This window comes from Malassezia restricta, chromosome V (genome assembly GCF_003290485.1).
Source record: "Malassezia restricta chromosome V, complete sequence".
Taxonomy (NCBI): Eukaryota; Fungi; Basidiomycota; class Malasseziomycetes; order Malasseziales; family Malasseziaceae; genus Malassezia; species Malassezia restricta.
The window spans coordinates 208473-232835 of record NC_040197.1 but is presented as its reverse complement, the minus strand read 5'-3'; the positions used below and the strand labels follow the sequence as shown (position 1 = coordinate 232835).

The following is a 24363-nucleotide window of genomic DNA, read 5'->3' as shown; positions in this document are numbered from 1 at the left end:
GCTCGTAGAAAGCGTTTCTTCGCCGTGGTCTGCATCAATCGAACATGCCGCGTCATATTCCTGGACAGGTAACGCAGAGTGTGAGCCGTTTGCTAGAGGGGCAGTACATAAAAAGCCCACCAGCATGGTATGATGCCACACTCCGGCATCCACCTGTGTACCCACCGCCTCTCAGCTCGCGTGTTCGGCCGGACAGCGACTTGCCTCGTTCCTTGCAAAGCGAGGCCCGGAAAGTACCTCACTTGGCCGCCAACAAGGCTGGTCGTCGTTCCCATCTCAACTCTCTGAAAAAGCTGCGCTCTCAGCTTCCACCGCTGCGACCACAGCCGATTGTATATGAAGGTGACCGCATTCGCCGTCAATTCTTCCGTGATCATCCTTGGGAAGCTAAGCGGCCTAGGATGCTGACGGAAACGGATTATACGCTTGAGGAGCCCATATCACCCACATTGTCGCGGGGCCAGGTTCCCGAGCTGTACATGTGGAGCCGTATCAATCCCTCCGTCGAAGATGTTGTGCAGTGCACGCTCAAAACGGCTGAATGCACAGACATGTCTCTCTCGCAAGCATACAGGCGCACCATCGCGTCGTACCATGCCATTCATGCTGAGCGTGAGCACCGCATGCGCCATGCTATCCTCGAAGCACGCAGCTTGGGTGCTGAGTTTGGTCCTACAGAAACGGAGCGTGGCTTTATCAAGGAATCTCGTGAACTGGACAAATGGGCCGCGCTGAATCAAGGCGTGCAGCTGGAAGAAGCAACAGAAACGCCGTCCAAGCGTGAGCATCGCGTGAAGCGCACAGATATGGCGTTTACAAATGGTGCGGCGTACATGGACTCTGCTCAGTCGCTCACGTCAGGACAAGCTGTGCTTGAACAACACACTGCGTCGGAGCCCACCCCTCAGCCAGCACATACGAGCTCTCCAGATGATTACCTAGGCATCGCCTCGCGTGGGTAGGTGGATACCTTATGCAGTACCCTCAAAATCGAGCTCTTCATTTTCGACGAGTGCATGCAGAAGTTCAAATACACTGTACAGTGGGAATCCCACCACGTTGTTATAGTCACCCTCGATGCTGCGAATGAAGAGTGCGCCGCGTCCCTGGATTGCGAAGCCCCCAGCTCGATCGAGGCCCTCGCCTGATTCGGCGTAGGCCTGGAGCAGGGGACCCGGCACGTCGGCAAAATGGACGCGAGTCTGCTCGCAAACGGTGCGGACTTCGTACCCTGGCGCTTGCAGAATTGGATGCACGATGGCAACACCGGTCACAACATGGAAAGAGTGGCCGCACATGTCAGCGAGCATGCGTACATTGTCGGTTTTGTCCAGGGGCTTTTCGAGGATCTTCCCCTGGTGCACAATGACTGTGTCGGCAGCGATCACGAGATCTGGAGGGTCATGCTCATCTTGCATGACGAGGCGGATATAGACCTCCTTCGCCTTATGTGTAGCCGTTTCGACTGGGTACTCGTGCGCGATATCGCCGACAAAGTCGCTCTTGGGCAAATCCTCCTTGAACGTCGATGGTACGATCTCTGGGTGCACTCCGACTGTCGCCAAAATATCACGGCGGCGTGGGCTGCTGCTTGCTAGAACGACGCGCTTACCCTTCAGCCGCGTAAACACAGGCGTACGGAGCGCATCTGGCGAAATCGGATCGTGAGCCATCAAGTGCACGGACAGCGCGCGCGAGGCGTTTTCTTGGTCACGTGTCGGCCGAGGAAGGCTTTCTTCGATCTACCATGAATGTGGCCTTGCAGGACAGGGAGCCTGCGGAGCTCGGCGAGCTGAGCTTTCCGTTGCTCAAGCTCATTATTGAGGCACGGAACGAGCATGGTATGCGGCAACATGACTGGGAGCGTTATCGTCGATACTGCACGACAAAGACGAAGCGCGTCCGTTCGGCGCTGCATCTTACGCATGCACCGAACAAGCCTGCTACGAAAGTGCGACGCACGAAGCGCAGTAGGCGGCTTACTACCGAAGAGCAGAGTGTCAAGGACAAGAAGCGTGATCACACGTTTGAGCGCCGCGACATTGTGCTGGACCAGGTGACGGATACGCGGCCCCTCGAGCTCTTGCTGTTTGAGAGCGAGCATGCGTGGGCATCCGCCGAAGAACTGTGGGCCAAGCAAACAGAAGAGACTCGTGCGAAACTGCGCAGAAGCAGCTTGGGACGCGCGCGTCGTGCGATGCAATATGCCACGAAGCTGAATGAGCTGGCGGATGCGCTGTCATCCCTCGATGTTCATTCCCGTGCCCAATGCCTAGCATACCTCGGCCTCGTGCGCAGCGCATCAGCTTTTATCCAAGAAAATTGGGAGTCCACTTTGCGCGCTACCGCTGCCACGCGTCGTTTGCTCACGATCACGAGTGAATGCAGCCCGTCGAGCCGTGACGAGGCCGTAGCGAGCAGCTTTCTTGACACGATCGATGCACAGATCCGCTTCGCGACGTATTCTCTTGGTGAGACGGACGATGCCGCAGAGCGCGTATGTACGCCTGAGGCATGTGAGGAGGTGCTGCCGGGCTGGGCCAGAGTGACCCAGGCGCTCCAGGCCGCCCACCCGGCCTCGGCCTCGTCGAACGAGCCGTTTGTTCTGCACTGGCGGTCCCAGACGATCCCTGTTCACTCGCTGGAGCTGTACGATGCCATTCAGCGCGTGCAGGCTGAAGAGGCTACATTGGCGCAGCATGTGGCCCCGACGAACAAGTCCACGCCCGGCAAGCGCGCCAAGCTGTCGCATGCCCAGCGCAACGCCCACCGACGCCACGGGATGGGACGTGCGAGTGACTCGTATGCGAACCGTGGTGAGCTCGATCCGTTCGACCGTGTCCTTGCGGCGCTGTCGGATGCCGAGTCGATCGCACGCGTGCTCGTCGACGACAATACCCAGGCACTGGCCAAAACGCACTCAACTCGGTATGAGGCGGCTGGTCTGCTGCTGCGCCGTGCGCACGAATGGCTTGCTTACCGCTTGTTGTCTGTGCGCATTGCTCGTAATGTGCGTCTGTGGTCAGACGTACAGTCACGCGCGGCCATGCGCGAGGCGCGAGCGGAGGCACTGACGCAGCAGCGGACTCATCGTCGGACGCTACCCGCGATGGCAACTGGAAAGAGGAAGCGTGCCGCGCGTCAGTATGCGCGCAGCGGCACACGTGCCCGTTCGCAGGCGCAGCGCCAAAAGCACTTGAAGCGCGTGCAAGATCTCTGCGCCCAGCAGTCCGATCGCCGCCGTCTGCGTATCGTGCCAGGTATAGCCAAACTGCTAGACAGTATCGATGGCTGTCTACTAGCTATGGTCGGCCTGGACTTGGTCGAAGGTGAGCCCGATGTGTCGAGTTTGTTGGAGTCCAAGCGCTTTTACTACTGCTCTGAGCTGCTGCGCCAGGTCGCCAGTGCGTTTGCACAGTATAACCAGTGCGGCGAATCGCTTGTTCTGCTTCAGCGTGCCGATCTGTACGTGCGCCAGGCCATGCAGTCGCTCGAGTTCGCCCAAGGCGCCCAAGACGAGGATCAGCACTTTGCCCCTCAGCTCCTCGGCCCCGATGATGTGCTCTCGCGCCAGACACGGCACATCCAAGAGACGCGTGAGCTCACAGAGTCACGCATAGGCGCACAGGGTGTTCTGGTATCGTCGGCGATGCAGTCGACCAAGGGCGGACAGACCTTGTACTACTATGCACATCGCCACGTGTCCTTGGACGAGGCCAATCTGTCGGAAGCCCTCGCACAAGTTCGTTCTCCTGTGCAGCAGCACGACTCAGACTTGGAAGCCTTTGAGGATGCAGAAAACGAGACGGACGATATGGACGAGGAGAACGAGGTCTATGTCGATACCGAGCCGGCCCCCGCTCCCAGCGGCAGGAGCAGCTGGTGGGGACGCTGGCTGGGCCGCTGATCTCCGTGGACTGCATCTCCACATGCCATAGTCAATCTGGGATATAAGTCAACGGAGGGGACAGGGTGCCTGTTGCCGCCACCTCGCTTTTTTTGTCTTCCCGCGCACCCTCTCGGCCGCTAGTCTCGATTCGGCCGTCCGCGCAGTTTCGGCCGCTACCACAACGACTACTACCGTGACGCGTCGTGCTCCTCACGCGTGTGTTGATCGGCCGACCTGCCTCCACTTTGACACGCCTTGCTCGTGTCGTGATCCTCTCCCTGCTGTGTTAAGGGGTGTTTTTCGTGTTCCTTCGCTAGACCTACCGTATAGGTCGCCACATCTCGTTACTCTGCGCCCATGGATCGCGCCGGCGCCGAGTCTTTGTCTTCGCACACGTTGCCTGTGCCTCCCGAGCAGACGTTCAGCATGAGCGATCATGCCGCTACGCAGCACTACCATGCTGTAGAAGCCCTTTCGTCGAATGTACTCCCTAGTGCAACGCGTGATCGCATCGCGCCTCCTGAGCCCCAAGCCAAACCACCTTCTACTAAACGCCGCAAGATCAACACGTGCTTTCCTTGCAAGCAACGCAAGGTAAAGTGCGATCGCCAACACCCGTACTGTGGTCAGTGCCAAAAGCACCGCATCCCTGCTGAGCGCTGCGTCTGGTCGTCGGACATGGCCCTCGCGCCCGACGTGCACAGCGCCGCTACATCGGCCCTGTCGTCGTATTCCAAGCCCGATGCATCGCATGCCCCTATCAGCCTCGGCACTGGCGATTGGGGCAGCTCCCAAGGCACAGAGCTGGCCCTCGATAGCGACACCCGCGCTGTCATCGAGCGAATCAGCCACCTAGAGCAACGTCTTGCCACCAACACCGCAACGCAACCCACATCGCACGACCTGCCGACGACCTCGGCAGGCCAAACGCAAATTGACCCTATCCTGCTTGCTGGCACTGGCCTCTCTCTGGGAGATGTAAACGCCGACCGATCAGCTGCCACAAGCCTGTCACAAGATGCCGCTGTCGCTGCTGAACTTGCCTTCTGGCGCTCCAAGATGGAGCAGCACCATCGCCCAGCGCCCTCGAGCGATACGGCGCAAATGACTCAAATGCAGGCGGAGCAAAACATCGCGGCAGATGCGCTGGCGATGTTTGCTCGTCATAGCCAACAGAGCTCGCTGGCGGGGGGTGACCAGACTATGGGCCGCCCATCAACGGTTGCGTCAACGGGCTCCGCGGATGCCATGCCGCGTCAATCAATCGTGAATGCGCTGTTCGACAATGCCACTTTTGCAATGAACAACTCTACCGTGCGTATTCGCGCTGCTCTCGAATTGCTGCCCGATACCCAGCAAATCGACTACCTGATCAAGATCCTTCAAACGGTCGATTTACACATATCCTACGGCCTCAGCTGGCGCTTAATCAAGACGCAGCTAACGGCTCTACGCACGCAGCTGGCCGGCTGGAACCGCATGCACACGTCCATTCCTGAACAGCTCGACCTCTCTTTCGTGGCACTGCTTCTCGTCCTTTTGGGTGTCGCGGCACAATTCACCGAGCCACGCTTCTTTATCGAGCAGGGCCTCTGCACATCACTAGACCAAATTGAAACCTACGTGGACTCTTGGGTCGATGCTGCTCAATCTGTGCTGGCCATTGACGACTTTGTCACCCGGACCAATTGGAACCACCTAGCTGCCCTGCTTCTCTACGTTGATCACCACGCTATCCGTGGACGCTTGCCTACCGCTCTTGTTGCTATGGCCACATTACTTCGACTTGCCGAGCAACAGGGCTACCATACGCTCGGCTGTGCAACTGATGACGAGCAGGCATGGCGTGACTCGCCGTCTTCCAAATTGGTGCGTGTTTCGCCCGTATGCTCTACTGTCCGTCCAGGTACCTGGGTCAGGCCGTCGGGTACGTCAACCAGTCTGCCGGACCGCTCCCATCTCGTACGTGAAGCAGCGCGTCGGCTGTGGTTTAAGATCATGTGCAAGGACATGGCGCTCGGCACTGTCGTGCACCGCGCCATTCAAATGGATCCCCGCTTCGTCACAACGAAGGCACCGCTAAACGTGGACGAGGACGATTTGCCCGATGGCGAAACGCACGTGCTGTCTTCTATCAAGGACAGCGGCCGCCCCACGATCAACAGTCTGATGCCTTTCGCGTACCAAATCGCTGACCTGGGTCGCCAATGGAGTGTTCTGGTCCACAGCCGCATGCTCACTTACGCGCATATCCTCGACCTTGATACCAAATTCCGCGCTTTACTGTCGTCGCTCCCGATATTCCTTCGTCCAGATCCCACGCTCGAGCAGCTGCCCGAGGTGCGACAGGAACAGGCACAGCGTCCATACTTGGCCATGCACCGCCTAATTGTGTTTGAGGCCGTGAACCAGCGTCTTCTTGTTCTGCATCGTGACGATATGTGCCGCGGCCATCATGACGAAAAGTTCGCATATTCAACCCGCGTGGCTGTAGACGCAGCACGTACTATTCTATCATGTCGCCAGCAAATTGATAATGTCCATCCGGCCGTCCAGAAACACGCTGCGTTCCGCCACCACCTGTTCCAGGCTGCCATCGTACTCTCTATTCACCTTCTTGAGCTGAGCCACAAAGCTCAGGGCGAATCACAAGTCGCTCATCAACTTCGTGACGATATTGCTCTGATCATGAACTATTTGTATGGCTCTAACAACTTGCGCACGTCCCTGCCTGTTCCCCAAAAAATTGCTCTCAAGCTCATCGAAATGCTTTTGGCTGAAGCTCATGAACGCCAGAACCGTGATGCAGACAAGAGTATGTCTGGTAATACAGCCACAGCCGGAGCAGCTACGGCACCCTCCGCTGCGTTGTCAACTATTGGCATGGACGCTGATAGCTCTAACCATTTATTCCAACTTGCTCCGGCCCCAGCATCAACACCCGATCCAGTAACAGAGGCTGCTACCGCTTTCTCTATTCAAATGCTTCATCCAGACTTTGCGAACAAAAATGGCATTTCGGAATTCTTCGCGTCGTTGGACGAACTCATGGTGCCTATTTACTGAAGCTGCAATAGGTCACATACCGCGTACCAATCAGAGGCACATACTATAGATGCCCGCTGCTGCATTACGTCCAGCTGCTTCCACGAGTCAATCGTGTGCAGAACGGAATCCATGCCCGCTTGGTGCAGCATATCTCGCACTTGATCACCAGATCCGATCAGAATGCCCATGTCGGCCCACAACAGACAGGGTATGTCGGTCGTAGAGTCACCGACGTACACACTGGTATCGTATGCACTTTTTGACGCAATCGCCTCGCACATTTTCACTTTGTCAGGTCCAGTGAGAATGCGCTCACGTTGTCCCGGTCCCTGGATAAGGCCCGTGCACTCATCCGAGCCTGGCTTGGTTACTAGCTCGTTCGCATAAACGTAGGATATCACTTGTTCCACGCCATTTTGTTCGGCGCATGCTTTCAGAGCATCCGATATAAACGTTCGTGACCAGTTTACACTCACAATGTAGGCCGCTAACGTGTGAGAGGCAACTCTTTGTGCCATCCAATACTGCATAGCCGCCCATCCTTTTCGGTAACAAATTTTACCAATACGACTGCGTCTCTGCGCATCATTTGTTCCTTCAAATAAGCAATTGATACGATTCAACGAACGCTCTTCTACCATCCGAATGGATCGTAGATAGTCGTACATCTGTTCCCTGTTGGTGATTTGCCCAAACATCGTCTTAAATTCTGTATAGTCGCGCATGTACTCATCTTGATATACAGAGAAGTCAGGAGAATCACTCTTTACTTCATTGAGTGCTGGTGCAATTAAATTTAAAGTATCGTGCTGTGTGATCGTACCGTCCCAGTCTAATAGTAGCAACAGACGCCGTGAAGTCATGGTAGCATACCAGCCCACACGGTCTTAGTAGACCTTACACTAATGTCTCGCAAAAAGTCCAATAGTTTAGCGGTTATGACGTATCCTTCACATTGGATGGTCCGGATAAGACCCCGGTTCGATTCCGGGTTGGACTACTTTTTGTATTCTTCAATTAAGATCAAGTGCTGAATCATTTATATCCAAAGAACCTCAATCCGAGCCTCAAGCAGTCCAATAGTTTAGCGGTTATGACGTATCCTTCACATTGGATGGTCCGGATAAGACCCCGGTTCGATTCCGGGTTGGACTACTTTTTTATATTTTTTCTTGTTGTCCTCTTTTGATATGATCCACTGCAAGGACGCCCCTTACTGTACTGGAAATCAAATTTGCATGGGTATTGACTTATCTGAATCGAAATGTATGTACAAGAAGGATAAACAAATAAACAGAGCTAGGACTGCAACCGCAGCAAGAAAGGATGATCTGAAGGCGTGTCGGGATGGAATACAATCTTGCCTTGTTGAAAGAGGAGGCTTGCAGGGACTTTTTCTTGTGCTTCGTCATAAGAATTTGCGCCTTGTTTAGACATTTTCCACATTCCGCCCACACTTGTACCTACAAGGGCTGGAACCATGGCCATGATTTGCTGAGGATGCACGTCATTTTCGCGCATAAATTTGGCATCACTCTTCAACACCAGATTGCTAGCACGAAGACGACCGCCACGTATGCGAGAGAAAGTTCCAATTTGTTTAGCAATTTCTCCAATGGCTGGTTCATTCCATTCAGCAGCCAGTGATTCCGTCGAGGTCTTCGCCATTTTAGTCGGTAATTCTTTCGAATCCTTCATCAGCTTGAGGCGAATCATAAGGTCCTCGATAGGTTTGGTAGGAATGAGACGTGTCACTATGCCAAGAGGCCATGAGACCAAACCAGCCACGATGGAAATTCCCCAGTCACGTCCACTAATGCGCCTAACATTGAATGTGGCACCGCCAACAAAAATAATCAGAATCTGGCATCCAATTTCAAAAAGCAGGATCGCGAGGAACCAGATATTCTTGTGGATATTGTAGAAGATGTTTAAATGCCGATCCAGACGTCGGGCATTGACTTGATTGAACAATTGACACCACACGAATACGTTAAAAATCAATGTGTTCAGCTCCACGTTGTGGACAAGATCGATGGCGATGTTGTCGCTGTGTGAATTTAAAATATCCATACCACGGTATTTGAGTACAAGAATCAGAATAATCTGATAAATGGACTGCACAGTAATGAGCTTCCACATCTCTGGCGTAATAAGAGGTGCTGTTGAACGGTCTGGTTTGCGCTCCAAGGACTTGGGGTCGGCCGGATCTGTGGCTAATGCCAAAGCGGCAAGTGTGTCCATGATAAGATTGAGCCAGAGAAGTTGGACAGGCGTTAGCACAGAGTTTTGATCACGATCAGAAACAGATGACACAAACGTGATTACAACGGCTACAATGTTCACCGTGATTTGGAACTGAAGAAATTTGCGCACAGCATCATTAACGCAACGACCCCACATGATCGCATTCACAATACTCGAAAAGTTGTCATCTAACAAGACAATATCACTTGCTTCTTTGGCAACTTCTGATCCCGCAATACCCATGGAAAAACCGACATTGGCCGATTTGAGAGCAGGTCCATCGTTCGTACCATCACCTGTAACAGCCACAATCTCACCGAGATCTTTGAGGGTGTTGGTCAGAGTCTTTTTGTCCTCTGGACTTGAACGAGCCAAAATATGTAGATGCGGCGCAAGTTCCACCAAATCCGCATGTGACAATTGTCGAAAGACAGGTCCCTCGATTGCCACACCACCAGGCCGATAGATACCGCTCTGCTTTCCAATTGAAGAGGCTGTCAGGATATTGTCACCGGTGCACATTTTGACATTGACACCCGCTTTTCCACAGGCTCGCACAGCCTCGGTCACACCGCGGCGCAGGGGATCTTCGATGGCCACCACACCCAAGAGAGTCAAATCCTTGGCAACATCCTCGTACGCAGTTTCGCCCAAGTCATTCGTTTGGATGCCAGGGGGAGGCCAAACGTCGAAATCGCGGTAACACAGCCCAAGGGTGCGAAGCGATTGAGAAGCATAATCCGTGATCGTATCACTCAATTGCTGCCGGCACTTTTCATTCATAGATATAACCTCGATACTTTGAGACGCTGACGCCTTGCTCATGGCCACTGATACTAGCTTGGTTGACGACTCCAGCAAAATTTCACTAGCTCCTTTGACGTATAAACGTACGCCTGTGTCCGTTCTGACCGCAACACCCATACCTTTACGCTTGGATCCAAAGGGAAACACTTGCACAACATCTGCTGCTTTGCGTACTTGCTCATAATCGGCCCAGTCCATACGACGTACCAAATTCAACAATGCAGACTCAGTTTTGGAACCGACAAAAGAAACTTCACCTTGAGCTGCCTTGAGCAATGCGGCTGAAGGAGACCCGCGAGAGATCAGCCTGGCCCACCATGGTTTCTTTATTGTGGATGTTACAAAATGATCAGACTCATCCGTGCTCCGAGGAATAAATGCTGTGGAGTTGATGCAAATCGATTGCACAAGAACATTGCGGATCGAACTTGGAAGTTCATTGGTAAGAGATCCCAATCCAATGCCATTTTCGCTCACTTTAGCATTCTCAGCCTCAAGTTTCACTTCGTCGTGGAAAGGCATCTCTGAGCCAATACAACCAGCAACCACGCTCATATTGTTTTGAGTAAGGGTGCCTGTCTTGTCTGTACAAATGCAGGTGGCATTGGCCATAGTTTCACAAGACCCCAAGATGCGGACAAGCAAATTTCGATTCGACATACGACGTGTCGCAAATGCCAGCGCAAGGGTGACGGCCAACGGAAGACCTTCAGGCACCGCAACAACAACCAATGTCACAGATATGATAAGGATGTCGATAAAAGATTCTCCGTATTCCTTGCCATCCACGTGGGAGTCACGACCCAATCTAACAAAAAAGCGAATCATTAGCGCGATGAACATGAGAATGCCAGCAGCCGAACCAAGTTTGGATATCATTTCAGCAAGCTGATTTAACTTGGTCTGTAGTGGTGTATCTTCGGGCTCATCGCGCAGCGACATCATTAATTTGCCATTCATGCTCAAGGGACCAACAGCCGTGACAACAAAATCGCCCACACCTTCAAGAACCTTGGAACCAGAAATCATAAACACACTTTTGTGATTTGTCGACCCATGCCGCTTCTCACTTAGAAATTCTTGATATGAAATCTTCTGGATCATATCAGACTCACCTGTGACGCTTGATTCATCACATTTAATGTTGTGCGAGCGCAGAATGACACCATCAAAAGCAACAATTTCACCTGGATCCAAGGAAACGACATCACCCACCACCACATCGTGGATATCTACCAAATGCTTCTTACCATCTCGCTGTACAGTAATGGGGCGCGATTCCTTCTTAGCATCCAACACTCGAAACTGCCGTTCTTTCTGCCAGTCGTTTAAAGATCCAACCAAATCCACCACGATGACAGCAACCAGAATGGCTACGCCTTCAACCCAATCAACCGGTGGTGCGGGGCATTCTCTTTTACCTGGTTCTGGATGGACGCAGGGCTGCATTTCTTGTGGTGGTGTGAAATCAGTATACAATCCTAATGCAAGGGAAACAATCGCTGCGATAATCAATAAGATAAGGATCTTGTCTTGGAGTGCTAACCACATCAGCATAAGAAGACTTTTCGACTTGCGTTCAGGCAACAAATTCGCACCATAAACCTGTACACGTTGTGCGATCGTACCTGTTTCTGCAATAGATGAATCACTGCTGGGAGCAGGGTCAATACATATCCCATTATCAGAGCTGGTCATGAGGCCTTCCAGTAAGCCATCAATACCACCCATGCGCTCAAGTTTCGAAAAGTCTTCCGGATCGATCAGAGAACAGAGCTCTCCTGGTTTAAAGCGAAATGGCCCTGGATCTGACCATAGGCGCTTTTCGAGTTCTTCCTTTAATTGGGCTGCTTTCGCAGCCTTTCGCTTCCGACCGTTGAATAAGCTAAGGAAAGAGGAAAGACATCCTGAATTGCCGTCATCATCACCTTTCCCGTGATCCGTATTCTGAAGGACTGGGTTGTATTCACCACAATTCATACGCGATGATTCATATGCCTGCTTGTTGCTTGAGTCAGTCACATGGCTAAGGTCGTCAGACCGACCGTTAGGGCTGCTCTGAGACACAGATTCCTTCATTTCCATGGTTTTCTCATGAGAATCATTTTCCAAGGTAGCAAATTGTGTCTGGTCTGAGCTAGCGCTTGTTTGTGCCCTAGTATGCCTTCGGTTGACATGGTCAAAGTCATAAACAGCAATCGGGGGCGGGCATTTGCCACCCGGATTGGATGGCGCATTGTCACCTATCCTCTCGTATGGATGGGTGATCATATTGCCGCACCACAAGACGTCGCGCAGACTGTTGACGGCGCGTGACAGCGGCGGCGACAAAAACGCTAGCTGAGATAAACTACGTTGTATCTAGGCCATGTTTCACCAGAGCATCGGACCCCGTGCACGTGATACACTCTTGGGATGCTGGGTCCTGCTCTGTACAAGTCGCTCACCCTGCGGACGGATATTTCAGAATCTATGTGGAGTATGCCGTGCCCAATTGCACGATGACAAATCCCGAAAATTTAGGCGACGGACAATCGAACAGTCGCACGGCTCGACGTACACACTGTTTCCATGCCAGCAAACACTAAAATGAGAATGCGGTTCTTAACAGTGCCCTTGGATTCAAAGATGAGTAGCTAAAAATCTAGAAAATCATAGCTCCCATTGTTTTTGTCGGGAACTCTCTTGCGCGAGATAAAGCTGTGAATATATCATAGATTCCAGCTTCGCAAGATACCTGATGTGAGACATATAACACGTACCTAGCCAGCCTCGACCACCCCATTCAGCCCATTGATGAATACTGCGCATACCATGATTGCCGAGCTCATATGCACCAGGTGTATAGACAATACGCTTGAGCAAATCTGCAACACTTTCAGTGCTTAAATCCAGTTGCGTTGCATACACAAGTTCTGTTCCAATTAGTCTTGTATATGTGCGTACCAGATGCAACATATGCAAAGGCCAAGCGTGAGCGAGTAGCATACCATTCAATCTGTTTGTGAATACCAAGCCAACATATAGAGGATACTTACTCCTTTGGCACTAACAAGTCCTGTAGTGTTACATGCATCGTCTGCTATTTGTGCAGCGCGAGCCATAACTGGCCCTGGATTTGGAAGACGGAATGATAGCGGTAGACATGCAAAATAAGGAATGTTGGGGAATAAAGCATCCGAGGTAAGCAGCTTCAGAACCTGATATAAGTATCCATTACACGTACGGGCAGCAAATGTGGTCTCACTGGATCATTGTATGCTAAGCGATCGCAAAGCCATTGCACTGTCACATCCATGCTATTCTTTTCTTTTTCTTCAAACACTCCATTCACATGCATTGTTGCCCTGTCATCCCAGGCTTGGAAAAGGCGCCGAGGCGCTGACGTGGGTGCCGGATCAGGCCCTGGAAATAAGACAGACAAGGCACGTTCCACATCAGCTGCATTATGTTGTTGTTGCTTCAGCAGCGTCTTACGAATAGCCGCTAAACTGAATGCATTTTCAGGCACATGGACCAGTGATGCGCGCAATACGGCTTCTACACCTTGTCTTCCTGCTATCATGCAATGAAAGCTAAGTGACAGAGTAGGACGATGTTTTGTGGAGAAATGCAATGTGGACGGCGTTTGGGCCTAGGTCCAAATCCTAACTTCGCCGTCATCACCGGCGCTAGCAAGCATACAGGGTGCAGCACCGTCTCTATCCGCTGGCGCCCATTCGATACAATTAATATCTGCCTGACCATGAGCATGCTCCACTTGTGCTCCGATCTGAACAGATATATCACAAGGATCGTGTTCAGACATACTCTGATTTAGTTAGAAGCAGGATATACATACCACGTAGTAAATAAGAATTTTACCGTCAGAGCCAGCTGCTGCGATTTTTCCCAAAGCTTGTGCTGGATCTGATGCGTCACCGGCGGCCCAGCTCACACTGTAAATAGGTCTTGTAAAATGACCTTTAATACGATAGGATGGGTACCAACCTTCCCCCTCTCGATTGGAAGCCTTTTCCCGCGGCTTTATGCCACGCTTCTTACAGTCATCTGCATTTAATCGACACCATATCCAAATGGAGAGGTCATCTGATGCCGAGGCGAGGTACCGACCGCATGGAGAAAAGCTTAAAGACCACACAGTGGAGTCGTGCGCTTCTAATGTGTCATAGCATACCCAGTCATAATAAGGATCGTCAATATATAGCTTGATCGTATTATCATAGGAAGCAGATGCTAAAATCTCCTCTTTAGGATGCCACTTTACGGTTTTCACGTCCTGTGTGTGCTCAATAAGAACGCCGGCACATTCAAAGTCTGCATCAGGATGAACTTCCCAAATCCATACAGATTTATCACGCCCGCAGCTTGCCAAAAAGTTACCATTGTAACTGAAAGAGACGCTCTTGCATTCGCTCTCGTGTCCCTCCAATGTGCCAAAGCATTCCCAATCTGGGCTTCCATCACTCATTGATGATCGAATATCATCAGGAATGTGTTCCCAAAGTCCCACCGTGCTATCAAAGGAGCTAGTGGCCAGAATATCGCCAGTTGGAGACCATGAAACGCATCTTACTGTTCGTTTGTGTCCAGAAGGAATGACTTCTTCGAGTCGGAACACTGTTTCTGACCCGCCAGAAATACCAGAAGACAGCTTTTTGTACGAGTACAAGCGCACATCCTTATCAGTTGAGCAAGAAGCCAACAATGACTTTTTAGGGTTCCAAGCTAAGTTCCAGACCGTCTCAGCATGGCCTTGCAGATCAGCAAGTTTTCGTAGCGTTTGTGGCTGGGCTGGCATACGAGGTGGGTAATTTGCTCCTCGTGCGAGATGATTTGTCAGTTGCAGCGATTTCTGGTGCGGAATATTTTCTGCCTACAGCAATGCGTATGACTGAGCTAGTAGTGTCTATGCTTCTCGTGAAGTCAAAGGTGGACGTCCCCACCAGTGCGTCATATCTTCCTCATTTTTTCGCCAATCATCCTCGTTAATGTCACTTGTGGTTTCCCATTGCTGCTCAAACTCGAGCGAAATGACACCCATAGTGCTTTGTACCGGATTCGTATCCTTAGAGTCTAGCGCATGTAAGTAAGACATTTGTGGGAGTTTCCAGCTGTTTTCTCTTAAGTGCTTATGCTGCGACATGTTGGCATACACTCGAACGTACTCTTTCGCGGTCTTCTTCGATTCGTCGCAGAATGTCTGATCGAGACACTTGCGCCATGCTCAACATACTCTCCTCCGGTCCGCGTTCACGAATGCTGGAAATCAGTTTTGACAACGTACCTTGCAGCTCGCTGTTCAATGGTGTCAAGGAGGGTAGTAATGAGGCAAGGTTCAAATACTCGTTTTGAACGCCAGGCCAAGAGAATTTGTTGCACACTTCCAAGGTTTATTACAGCATCCCAGCTCTTTGGTGGAACAATCATATCAATAAGGGCCGGGAGATCTCGCACAGCCAACTCACGGTATACAGCAGCACCATCTGGGTTCGTCCCAGAATCATCGGTCAAACATACATCCAGCATAAACAACATATTAATGCGTGTATTGGATGATTCCTGCATGTGAGACTAAGTTTTCCATCACAAACCTTGGCACACTCAGTCATAATGCAATCCCATATGTTATCTGCGCACTTGTGAGAATACCGCAACGCAAAAGCTACAATTTTTTGTATAGACTGCTGACTTGCATTCAGGCATTTGAGTAATCCCAAAAATTCCATTCGGACCTGGAAAGGGTCCATAATGATACCTACTAGTGCACAACCAATTGCACTTACAACTTGACCAGGCCTTTTTACAAGGGGAAATCAAGCTTCGAATTGGCACTTGCATATCCCTCCACTTGTTTACTTTCGCACAAAGTTTTGACACCATGTCCAACAGCTCGAACGCCACTTCTAGACCGGATGAGGTCACTGCACGATATGAAGCACTGCGAGCCCAGTTGAAAGAGGGAATGGAGCACAAAAGACAAACAGATCATGACTTAACTGACCTTGAGTCCCAAATATATCTTTACGAAGGTTCCTACCTGAATAATACAGCCATGAGTGGCGGGAATGTTATTCGAGGGTTTGACTCATACTTGAAAGCAGGTAGCACACCTGCATCTGTATCTCGCAGCTCATCACAAACAATATCCGCAGATGATCGCATGTTCAGCACAAGTAGTGCCACTTACCAACGAAGTCTGGCGCTGAAGTTCAATGAACCTGCACCAGAAAAAGCAGATGATGCCAAAATTTCCTCCCAAGGGTCCCAGGCATCGGGCTACAAGCTAAAACGAAAGACTGATGAAACAACTAAAAGGTCTTGAATAATAAAAAGCCGATATACTATCTTATATACATACATTTATGCCACTTCAAGATAAAAAATTACTTAGGCGAAAATTATTGTAAACAAGGACACCAATATCGACACCTTCATCAACATCGAATGCGTACTCATGCATGATGCTTCATTTTTATCATGACGACCTGGAATGGACATATCCTTACCGGAATTAAATTTGAAAAAGACATTCTGCGCTTGTTCCGTTTGCAGAATCGAGTTGATATCATGGGATACTTTCTTCACTGGGTAATAACCGACAGTATCATCAAGGTTTTGGTTGTCACTATACTCCAACAAATTCGAGAGCTCTTTGATCCAGTTGTCCATGCGCTCTAAGTGACCATGGCCTTGCGTCCGGGCTTCGCACCTAGTGTCGGTGTCAGTTGTGTCGTCCATACCGACAAAGTAGAACTGCTGGCGCTCTACGTAGCGCTTACGCATGTCATTCACCGAGTCGTCTTTCTTATGACGTTTGTAATAGTCGGGCATATGACCGTCTAAACCGTACTTGTAGTTGTTGTAGCGCGGGCAGTCTTTGGGTACCTTCAAAGGACGATGGGGGGTCAAATACATAAGAGACGCAGGACTCGAGATAACAAAGAGTAACTTCGAGTCTTGCGGCGAGCTAGGACGCATCGCAAGATAACGATTCATCAATTGGGCACCCAGACTGAATCCAGACAACACAATCTTTTCAAGATTCGGGAACTTCTTCTCATCAGAAAGAAAATCAATAATTGAGTCCAAAGCGTCAGGTGCAGACGCTTCAGGGCCCTTTGCCTTAGCTTTAGCCCGCGAAGTCTCAGCCAAAGCGCGCTTGCCTTCGACATGTTCGCTCAAATCATCCACAGGAATATCCGACCTCTTCGCGCTATACGAAGGGTTAGCAAGCTCACCATCATCGTTGTAGGAGGGAAGCACAGCATTTTGACAATCGCCCCAGGTGTGATCATCCCAAACGAGTGCCTTGGAGCTACTGACATTGTTTTTGTTCACTGGGTATGCACCCTTATCCATAATAGAGAAAAACATTGGAGTAATAATCAAAGCTTCATCTTCTTGAATGACTTGACGACTCGCAGCGGCCTTCAAAGAATTACTGACATATGTGAACTGGTTCCAAGAGTCACGGTACATACCGTGAACTTGAATGACAGCTCGCTTGATCTTGGAGGCATTGTAGTCTTTTGTGACGTAGGCAGTAAGAAAAGAGCCCTTATCGTCGACCTTAAATGTGGAATTGTCAATATAGGCACCCTCGATAGGAGGAAGCACACGCCATCCGTCGCGGAGAAAAGAGCTCTTTCCTCCGGGGAAAATACCGGGGTCGCCATCTTGGTTGGAAGTCTTAGAGTTTTTGTTGATGCGGCGAAAAAGATTTTGGTCCAAGACGAATGAAGGTGAGGCTGCGACCATAACAGATGTGACCGCGAGGCATGCCAGCAGGGCTTGAATACGACACCAAAACATGTCAGAGCACGGGTGGTATGACGGACAAAAAATTTCGACAGGCGCATTGATATATAATCTAAACGCTGGGCTGTGTGTAGAGCTCTCATATCTACTTTCATTTGCACCAATCACTGTGGACGAATGACCTGATCGGCTGTCAAATGCGGTAGTCCGCCTTTTGCTGCACGTGTAAATTATTCATCAGAAAAAAAGTGTTCCACTGCAACGCAAGGCTTGCTCGTTCTTAATCGTGCTAAGAATGACTAGTTCAACAAACGAAGCACGGCGTGGAAACACACTTTTTGTCACGCGTATACCGTATCATGTAACAAACACAGACCTAGAGACATTTTTTAGTGATATTGGCCCACTGCGTAGGGCTTTTGTCGTCACGGATAAGGAGACACACAAATCCAAGGGTGTGGGTTATGTGACATATACTGATACTGAAGATGCGGAAAAAGCACTCGAAAAGCTTCAGGGCGCTAGTCTGGATGGAAGTAAACGACATGTACAGCTTCAATGGGCCGATAGGAAATCGGATTTAAAATCTGGTAAAAGCGCTGAGTTGAAATCGACTCCTACGCAAGCAACTTCACGACACGTGGTCTTGCCAGATCGTGACCCTGACGCCGTTCGTACCATCGTCATTTCTGGACTTGCCGGATGTAAACCGGCTGCAGATGAGAAAACAATCTATAAGCGTGTGCGCAAGATTGGGGATGTTGAACAGGTGAAGTTCGCTGAGCACGAAGGCTCTGAGTCTAACGATGTGGCTTTTGTGCGCTTTCGCACGCCAAATCATGCTATCAATGCTATTAATAAGCTTCACGCGCATCAATTCAAAGGATCACTACTTAGCGTAGAGCTAAAAAAGCGTACGGACGGTGCTCTACGTCGTGAAATGCACATGCGCGATGATACCCGGAAAAAACAACATTCTATTCAGGAGCAGATTGAACAGTTTAGCGGAAAGACTTTGCCTGTTAACCAAAATCATCTGGACCATGCAAGCCGTCTCATCGTTCGGAATTTGCCATTTGACATGTCCATGGAAGATCTTCGCGCCGTTTTTCTCCCCTACGGTGCTCTGTACAATGTTTCTTTACCCACCGATGAAAGCAGTGGCAAGGGGCGTGGTTTTGCATTTATATGGTATGTGTCCAAATCCGATGCTGCCAAGGCCATGGAGGCCATTAATGGTGTGTCACTAAGACATGGTGCGGCCGAACAAGCTCGACTGAAAAAAGCCCAAGGAAAAAATGGCCGCGAAGCGGCCAAAGAGGCCCTCGCTGAAGTGCATAAAACAGCACAGCCAGCTCGTCCTGTGGCAGTAGACTGGTCGCTGTCGCAAAAAGACTGGATGTCACAAGCAGAGGAGAGTGACGAGCAACCATCGCCTAAACGAAAGCGCATGGACTTGTCAGATGAGGAAGATGGAAACGAGGAGAGCGAGGATGATGATACCGAAGCAAAGGAACGTCCCATGCTGGCGCCACCGGAGGCAGGAACTACTCTTTTCATTCGTAATCTACCTTACCAAGCAACGGAACAAGAGCTCAAGGACTTATTTAGGTCATTCGGCCCTCTTCGTTATGCTCGTATCACCATGGATCCTGTCACGAACCGGAGTCGTGGCACTGGGTTCATCTGCTTTTGGAAGCGCGAATCAGCCGATGCTTTGCTTCGTGACGCGGAAATTGTGCACCAAGAAACTTCTGCTCCTGATGCACATACCAAATCAAACCCTTTTAAAGTGCCCTCTGTCATTACTGCGGATCCATCTGCACCACTCGTGGCGCGTTTCTCCTTGCATGGCCGTGTTTTGCATGTCGTACGCGCCGTGACGCGCGAGACAGCGTCCAGCCTCGAAGCGACGGCGCGCAAAGAACGCGAGAAGGGTGATAAGCGTAATACATTTCTTTTGCGAGAAGGCGTTCCATTTCCCAATACCCAACTTGCAGCTTCCTTATCAGATGCTGAGAGGGAGCGACGTATGCGCTCGTTTTCGATCCGTCGCGCACAACTAGGAGCAAACCCATCATTACATATATCGAAGACTCGTCTTGCTGTTCACCAATTACCACTTTTCGTAACGAATAAGATGCTTAAGCGCATAGCTTTGCACGCAGTTCGTGCCTTCAATGATGAAGTGAAGGAAGGTAAGCGGGTTGATCTCGACAAAGATGAAAAGGACGACAAAACACTTAGTGTAAATGCGAAGCAGCCGACGGAGGCCAAACATCGACCACCACCGTCTGTCGTGGTGCAGTCCAAGGTGGTGCTACAAAGCGAACGTGTTGATCCGCTTACTGGCCAGGGTCGCTCACGTGGTTATGGGTTCCTTGAGATGCGCTCCTTTGCTCATGCGCTCAAAGTACTACGTTGGGCTAACGCAAATAAGAACCTCGGAAGCTTGCTTGTCCATTGGTGGCGCGAGGAGCTTGAAGCTCTCCGTGCTAAGCTCATACGTGATGATTCGAATGAGGCGCAATTGCGGATAAAACGCATCGATCAGGCATTGAATAACATGGAGACTTCGTCCAAATCAGAAGCTCGTGGTGTACTTCGTATTGAATTTTCAATCGAAAATATCACCACAGTTCGGAAGCGTGTACTGCGCCAGGAACAGGCTCGCGATAAGGCTAGTAAACGGCAAAAAAAGGAAGACGATACCGTACAAGAAACGATGGAGGAGTCAGAAAGTGATCAAGACGCTGATGATGAATCACAACATCTTCCCTCACAACGAACAGCTAAATTGCATCGAAAATCCGGATCGGAAAAAATTCAGCGCGAAATGAAGAATCGATCGTTGGGATCACTCATCGGGAAAAAGCGTGCGGTCCGAAAGCGTAAACACAATTCCAAGTAATGTCAGGCTCTTTGTCCGTTGCACCAAATTAGGAGTGATATATCAAAGGCCTGTGGAGCTGTGACCAGGGTACCCATTCAGCCCCGATGGTTTTTGGCACGTATTTGTTAGCCAAATGTGATTGGACTGCGTTATCATGAACGAACCAATACCATAGTGGTGTATAAATACACTTTGTATCAGTGCGTCGAGCTTCTCTATCGCATTGCCGCTAAGTTGATTCTGAGGCTATTGAAGTCCTGCGTGCATGTTACGAGTGCACTCAGCCTTGCCCACTTTAAAAATGTTTCGCCCGATAATAGGGGCGCCAGTCTTGTACCTCTCGACATGCTGGTGTCCTAGGCCTCTTCCGTCCGGGATATTATCTCATGTGAGAATGCTCAGTACATCTGCACGTCTACTCGCTATGCGGTCTCCCATTTTGACAATGCCACATTCAAGCAAACCAAGCTCCTCACATGCTTTGACAGACCGCTCGTACAGTGCCGTCAAAGTCCAAAAGGCTGTTCCTGAAACATTTTCCTCCAAGGTGGACAAAAAAGCACAAGCCGAACGCGTCATTTCTATTCTCGAGAAAGACGGTATGCTGCCTAAGGAGCGCATTCGTTCTGAAGTGAATTGGTTTTACGAAGATTTAGGAATCGACATTACCTATTTTATTCTGGAAAATGCTGAAACGATTGCTAGTCACATTGTATCACTTTACGCTGCAAAAATTTCTGAATATGCCAAGAATACGGGTCACATCAATATTGAATTGCAAAAGCGGACCAATAACTCTGCAGTGTTCATTCATTCAAGTGAGCCTGGTGTAAGTCTGTCTGAATCGCAATGGGAACGCAAAATTGATGTCGAGTATTTGAACAAGCCTGATGTGAACCATGCATATCGCCTGGAGTCATATCGTTCGACAGGTGTTGTCGCCGAAAATGCACCAGAGCAGCTGCGTTGCTACTTTCTGCAAGAGTGCAACTTCGCTGAACCTGTCCCCAATCTTTATTCTGAGGCTGCCCGTGATATTCGCTCCGTTGCGGACAAGACATTTTTAACGAAAACGAGTGAACCCATTCTTAAAATTTACGAGGATGTAATGCAACAGGCTCTTGAGCACGATGGCCCTGCCATCGAAATGTTTCAGGTTGAAAACTCATCGGAGCATCATATTGTGGTGGGTTACCGCATGGGATCAACCTCAAACTTTTTTAGTGCTGTGACAGACTTGTGCCATTACTACGGTCTGTACTCGACTAGAAAGTCTGTGGAACATTTTAGTAACGGCATTACTATCATGTCGATTTATCTTAAGCCGATGCCGTCTGAGGCTCCACCGATCAATATTAGTATCTATCGTGTGCTAGAGGAAGTATCGCTCATTTATGCCTTACCAGACAATCCTTTCTTCTCCGTGCATGAAGGCGAAAGCAAACTTGGCGTTCAGGAGGCCACGTATGCCTACGTTGGCTGGCTCTTTGCGCAGCATTTTTGTAACCGTCTCGGCACGGCGTATGAAGCTTTGCGCGAAATTATTGACGAATCGGACTCTCACCAGCTTGCTATTCTTCACGATATCAAGTTGCGTCTTCGCGAAGAAACTTTTACACGTCAATCGATCTTTGAGGTAATAAAGAGTTTTCCTCACATCGTCCGCTTGCTTTATGCTCGATTCTCCCACACCCACTACTCTCAACAAACTCACATGACCAATGATGAACCTACGTCGGCTCACTACAAACTCATGTCGGAAAAGCCATTGTCGGAACAAGAATTGTACGACACAATTATTGAATCGGCTAGTAACTCCCATGAGCGGCAAGTACTTCTTGCTCTGCTTGCCTTTAACAAGTCTGTTCTAAAGACGAACTTTTACACACCGACCAAGGTTGCCTTGAGTTTCCGGCTTGACCCTTCGTTCCTGCCCAAGTCCGAGTATCCCATACCTCCTTTTGGTGTTATTTTCGTGGTGGGATCCGATTTCCGTGGTTTTCACGTTCGTTTCCGTGACGTCGCTCGTGGTGGTATTCGTATTGTCCGAAGTCGAAATAAAGAGAACTACTCAATCAATCAGCGTACACTCTTCGACGAAAATTATGATCTTGCGCGGACTCAGCATCTGAAAAACAAAGACATTCCCGAGGGTGGTGCCAAGGGCACGATTCTGCCTAATCTTGGGGCGGACCCTAGTCGATGTTTTGAAAAATATGTTGATTCGGTGCTCGATCTTTTGATTAAAGACACGTCTGGTATAAAGGAACCTATTGTTGATCTAGTTGGCTCTGAAGAAATTCTTTTCTTTGGACCTGATGAGGGCACTGCGAACATGATGGACTGGGGCGCTGAACACGCTCGTCTTCGTGGTGCTCCATGGTGGAAGTCATTCACCACAGGCAAGACTGCTTCTACGCTAGGAGGCGTGCCTCACGATGAGTTTGGTATGACGACCCTGTCAATTCGTCAGTACATCCATGGTATTATCAATTTTTTGGGCTTAAAGGAAGAAGATGTGACTAAGGTTCAAACAGGGGGTCCTGACGGTGATCTCGGTTCTAATGAAATTCTACAGTCGAAAGACAAAACAGTCGCTATTATTGACGGATCAGGCGTGCTTCACGACCCCATTGGCCTTGATCGCGGTGAACTGGTGCGTCTTGCCAAGGAGCGAAGGATGATTTCTCACTTTGACGTTTCGAAATTGTCGCCCGAGGGTTATCGTGTGCTTGTGGAAGATCGTAATGTGACGCTGCCTTCTGGTCAAGTGATTACTGATGGCTTTGCATTCCGTAATAGGGCCCACCTTCTGTTCAAAGCAGACCTTTTTGTCCCTTGTGGTGGCAGGCCCGAATCCATCAACATCTCGAATGTTAACGAATTGATCAAAGACGGAGATAAGTGCAACTACAAGTACATTGTTGAAGGTGCCAACTTGTTTATCACGCGTCAAGCTCGCTTGGAACTTGAAAAGCACGGTGTTATTCTTTACCCTGATGCTAGTGCCAACAAGGGCGGCGTCACGTCTAGCAGTCTAGAAGTGCTTGTGGGTCTGAGTCTCTCTGATGAAGAATACATTTCTAACATGCTTTTTGTTGACGGAAAACCAACACAGTTCTACATGGATTATGTGCGTGACATCCAAATGAATATAGCGCGTAATGCGTACAGTGAGTTTGAGGCGATTTGGCGTGAACATAAGGACACGGGCAAACCGCGCTCGCTGATTTCTACTGACATGTCCAACGCACTAAATCGTCTGTCTCTTCAGATTGAGAACACAAACCTCTTTGACCAAGAGGTACTTAGAAGCAAGATTCTTAAGCTCGTGTTCCCTGAAACGCTTGTGAACAAGGTCGGTCTTGACGTCCTCGTCAAGCGTGTGCCTAAATCATATTTAAAGAGTGCGTTTGCTGCTCAAGTTGCTGCAGGCTTTATCTATGCCAAAGGTCCTCGGGCAAGCTATGTGGACTTCTACGACTACGTCTCTGCGTTACTTCAGAGTTCTTAACATTCCTTTTTTATAGATGTCTTTGCATTGAATTGCCATGGATTCGCCACGTATGGCGTAATAGGTGTTTTATGCGAGATGACAGTGTCTTGGCAGCCGCACCCGAAATCCGGCCTGCCGCGTCTCCAATGATTGGCTGCGGAACTATCCTTTACTAAAAGATACGGCTTATATCCGATGCCTCGACTTGCCTTCCGCTCGTGC

At 49.9% G+C, this 24363-nt stretch overlaps 13 protein-coding genes and 2 non-coding genes across 15 annotated transcripts; 8 read left to right on the top strand and 7 right to left on the bottom strand.

The window, feature by feature from the left end:
- Positions 1–44: 44 nt before the first annotated feature.
- Positions 45–962, top strand: MRET_2969 (small subunit ribosomal protein S23; the record flags this gene model as incomplete). The annotated part of the gene is made up of 1 exon (XM_027629596.1): positions 45–962. One exon carries the CDS (start codon positions 45–47, stop codon positions 960–962), a length of 918 nt encoding a protein of 305 aa, XP_027485674.1.
- Positions 963–971: 9 nt separating this feature from the next.
- MRET_2968 (septum formation protein) lies at positions 972–1673 on the bottom strand (the record flags this gene model as incomplete). The annotated part of the gene is made up of 1 exon (XM_027629595.1): positions 972–1673. The coding sequence occupies one exon, from the start codon at positions 1671–1673 to the stop codon at positions 972–974; it is 702 nt and encodes a 233-aa protein (XP_027485673.1).
- A 74-nt stretch (positions 1674–1747) lies between these two features.
- MRET_2967 (signal recognition particle subunit SRP68) lies at positions 1748–3907 on the top strand (the record flags this gene model as incomplete). Its single annotated transcript, XM_027629594.1, has 1 exon — positions 1748–3907. The coding sequence occupies one exon, from the start codon at positions 1748–1750 to the stop codon at positions 3905–3907; it is 2160 nt and encodes a 719-aa protein (XP_027485672.1).
- A 339-nt stretch (positions 3908–4246) lies between these two features.
- MRET_2966 (fungal specific transcription factor domain protein) lies at positions 4247–6955 on the top strand (the record flags this gene model as incomplete). The annotated part of the gene is made up of 1 exon (XM_027629593.1): positions 4247–6955. The coding sequence occupies one exon, from the start codon at positions 4247–4249 to the stop codon at positions 6953–6955; it is 2709 nt and encodes a 902-aa protein (XP_027485671.1).
- On the bottom strand, positions 6949–7800 carry MRET_2965 (uncharacterized protein; the record flags this gene model as incomplete). Its single annotated transcript, XM_027629592.1, has 1 exon — positions 6949–7800. One exon carries the CDS (start codon positions 7798–7800, stop codon positions 6949–6951), a length of 852 nt encoding a protein of 283 aa, XP_027485670.1.
- A 55-nt stretch (positions 7801–7855) lies between these two features.
- Positions 7856–7938, top strand: MRET_t0050. The gene has a single exon. It is a non-coding gene; the product is annotated as a tRNA-Val (tRNA).
- A 72-nt stretch (positions 7939–8010) lies between these two features.
- On the top strand, positions 8011–8093 carry MRET_t0049. Its single transcript has one exon. It is a non-coding gene; the product is annotated as a tRNA-Val (tRNA).
- A 143-nt stretch (positions 8094–8236) lies between these two features.
- Positions 8237–12262, bottom strand: MRET_2964 (Ca2+-transporting ATPase; the record flags this gene model as incomplete). The annotated part of the gene is made up of 1 exon (XM_027629591.1): positions 8237–12262. The coding sequence occupies one exon, from the start codon at positions 12260–12262 to the stop codon at positions 8237–8239; it is 4026 nt and encodes a 1341-aa protein (XP_027485669.1).
- A 440-nt stretch (positions 12263–12702) lies between these two features.
- Positions 12703–13556, bottom strand: MRET_2963 (ubiquinone biosynthesis protein COQ9; the record flags this gene model as incomplete). The annotated part of the gene is made up of 5 exons (XM_027629590.1): positions 12703–12728; positions 12754–12906; positions 12938–12989; positions 13030–13191; positions 13218–13556. The coding sequence occupies 5 exons, from the start codon at positions 13554–13556 to the stop codon at positions 12703–12705; spliced, it is 732 nt and encodes a 243-aa protein (XP_027485668.1).
- A 69-nt stretch (positions 13557–13625) lies between these two features.
- Positions 13626–14792, bottom strand: MRET_2962 (cytosolic iron-sulfur protein assembly protein 1; the record flags this gene model as incomplete). The annotated part of the gene is made up of 2 exons (XM_027629589.1): positions 13626–13802; positions 13833–14792. The coding sequence occupies 2 exons, from the start codon at positions 14790–14792 to the stop codon at positions 13626–13628; spliced, it is 1137 nt and encodes a 378-aa protein (XP_027485637.1).
- A 108-nt stretch (positions 14793–14900) lies between these two features.
- MRET_2961 (CTD kinase subunit gamma) lies at positions 14901–15603 on the bottom strand (the record flags this gene model as incomplete). The annotated part of the gene is made up of 4 exons (XM_027629588.1): positions 14901–15128; positions 15160–15253; positions 15279–15553; positions 15586–15603. 4 exons carry the CDS (start codon positions 15601–15603, stop codon positions 14901–14903), a joined length of 615 nt encoding a protein of 204 aa, XP_027485667.1.
- A 353-nt stretch (positions 15604–15956) lies between these two features.
- MRET_2960 (chromatin modification-related protein EAF6) lies at positions 15957–16316 on the top strand (the record flags this gene model as incomplete). The annotated part of the gene is made up of 1 exon (XM_027629587.1): positions 15957–16316. The coding sequence occupies one exon, from the start codon at positions 15957–15959 to the stop codon at positions 16314–16316; it is 360 nt and encodes a 119-aa protein (XP_027485666.1).
- Positions 16317–16381: 65 nt separating this feature from the next.
- MRET_2959 (uncharacterized protein) lies at positions 16382–17806 on the bottom strand (the record flags this gene model as incomplete). Its single annotated transcript, XM_027629586.1, has 1 exon — positions 16382–17806. The coding sequence occupies one exon, from the start codon at positions 17804–17806 to the stop codon at positions 16382–16384; it is 1425 nt and encodes a 474-aa protein (XP_027485256.1).
- Positions 17807–18047: 241 nt separating this feature from the next.
- Positions 18048–20663, top strand: MRET_2958 (nucleolar protein 4; the record flags this gene model as incomplete). The annotated part of the gene is made up of 1 exon (XM_027629585.1): positions 18048–20663. The coding sequence occupies one exon, from the start codon at positions 18048–18050 to the stop codon at positions 20661–20663; it is 2616 nt and encodes an 871-aa protein (XP_027485328.1).
- A 247-nt stretch (positions 20664–20910) lies between these two features.
- Positions 20911–24159, top strand: MRET_2957 (glutamate dehydrogenase; the record flags this gene model as incomplete). Its single annotated transcript, XM_027629584.1, has 1 exon — positions 20911–24159. One exon carries the CDS (start codon positions 20911–20913, stop codon positions 24157–24159), a length of 3249 nt encoding a protein of 1082 aa, XP_027485543.1.
- Positions 24160–24363: the final 204 nt, after the last annotated feature.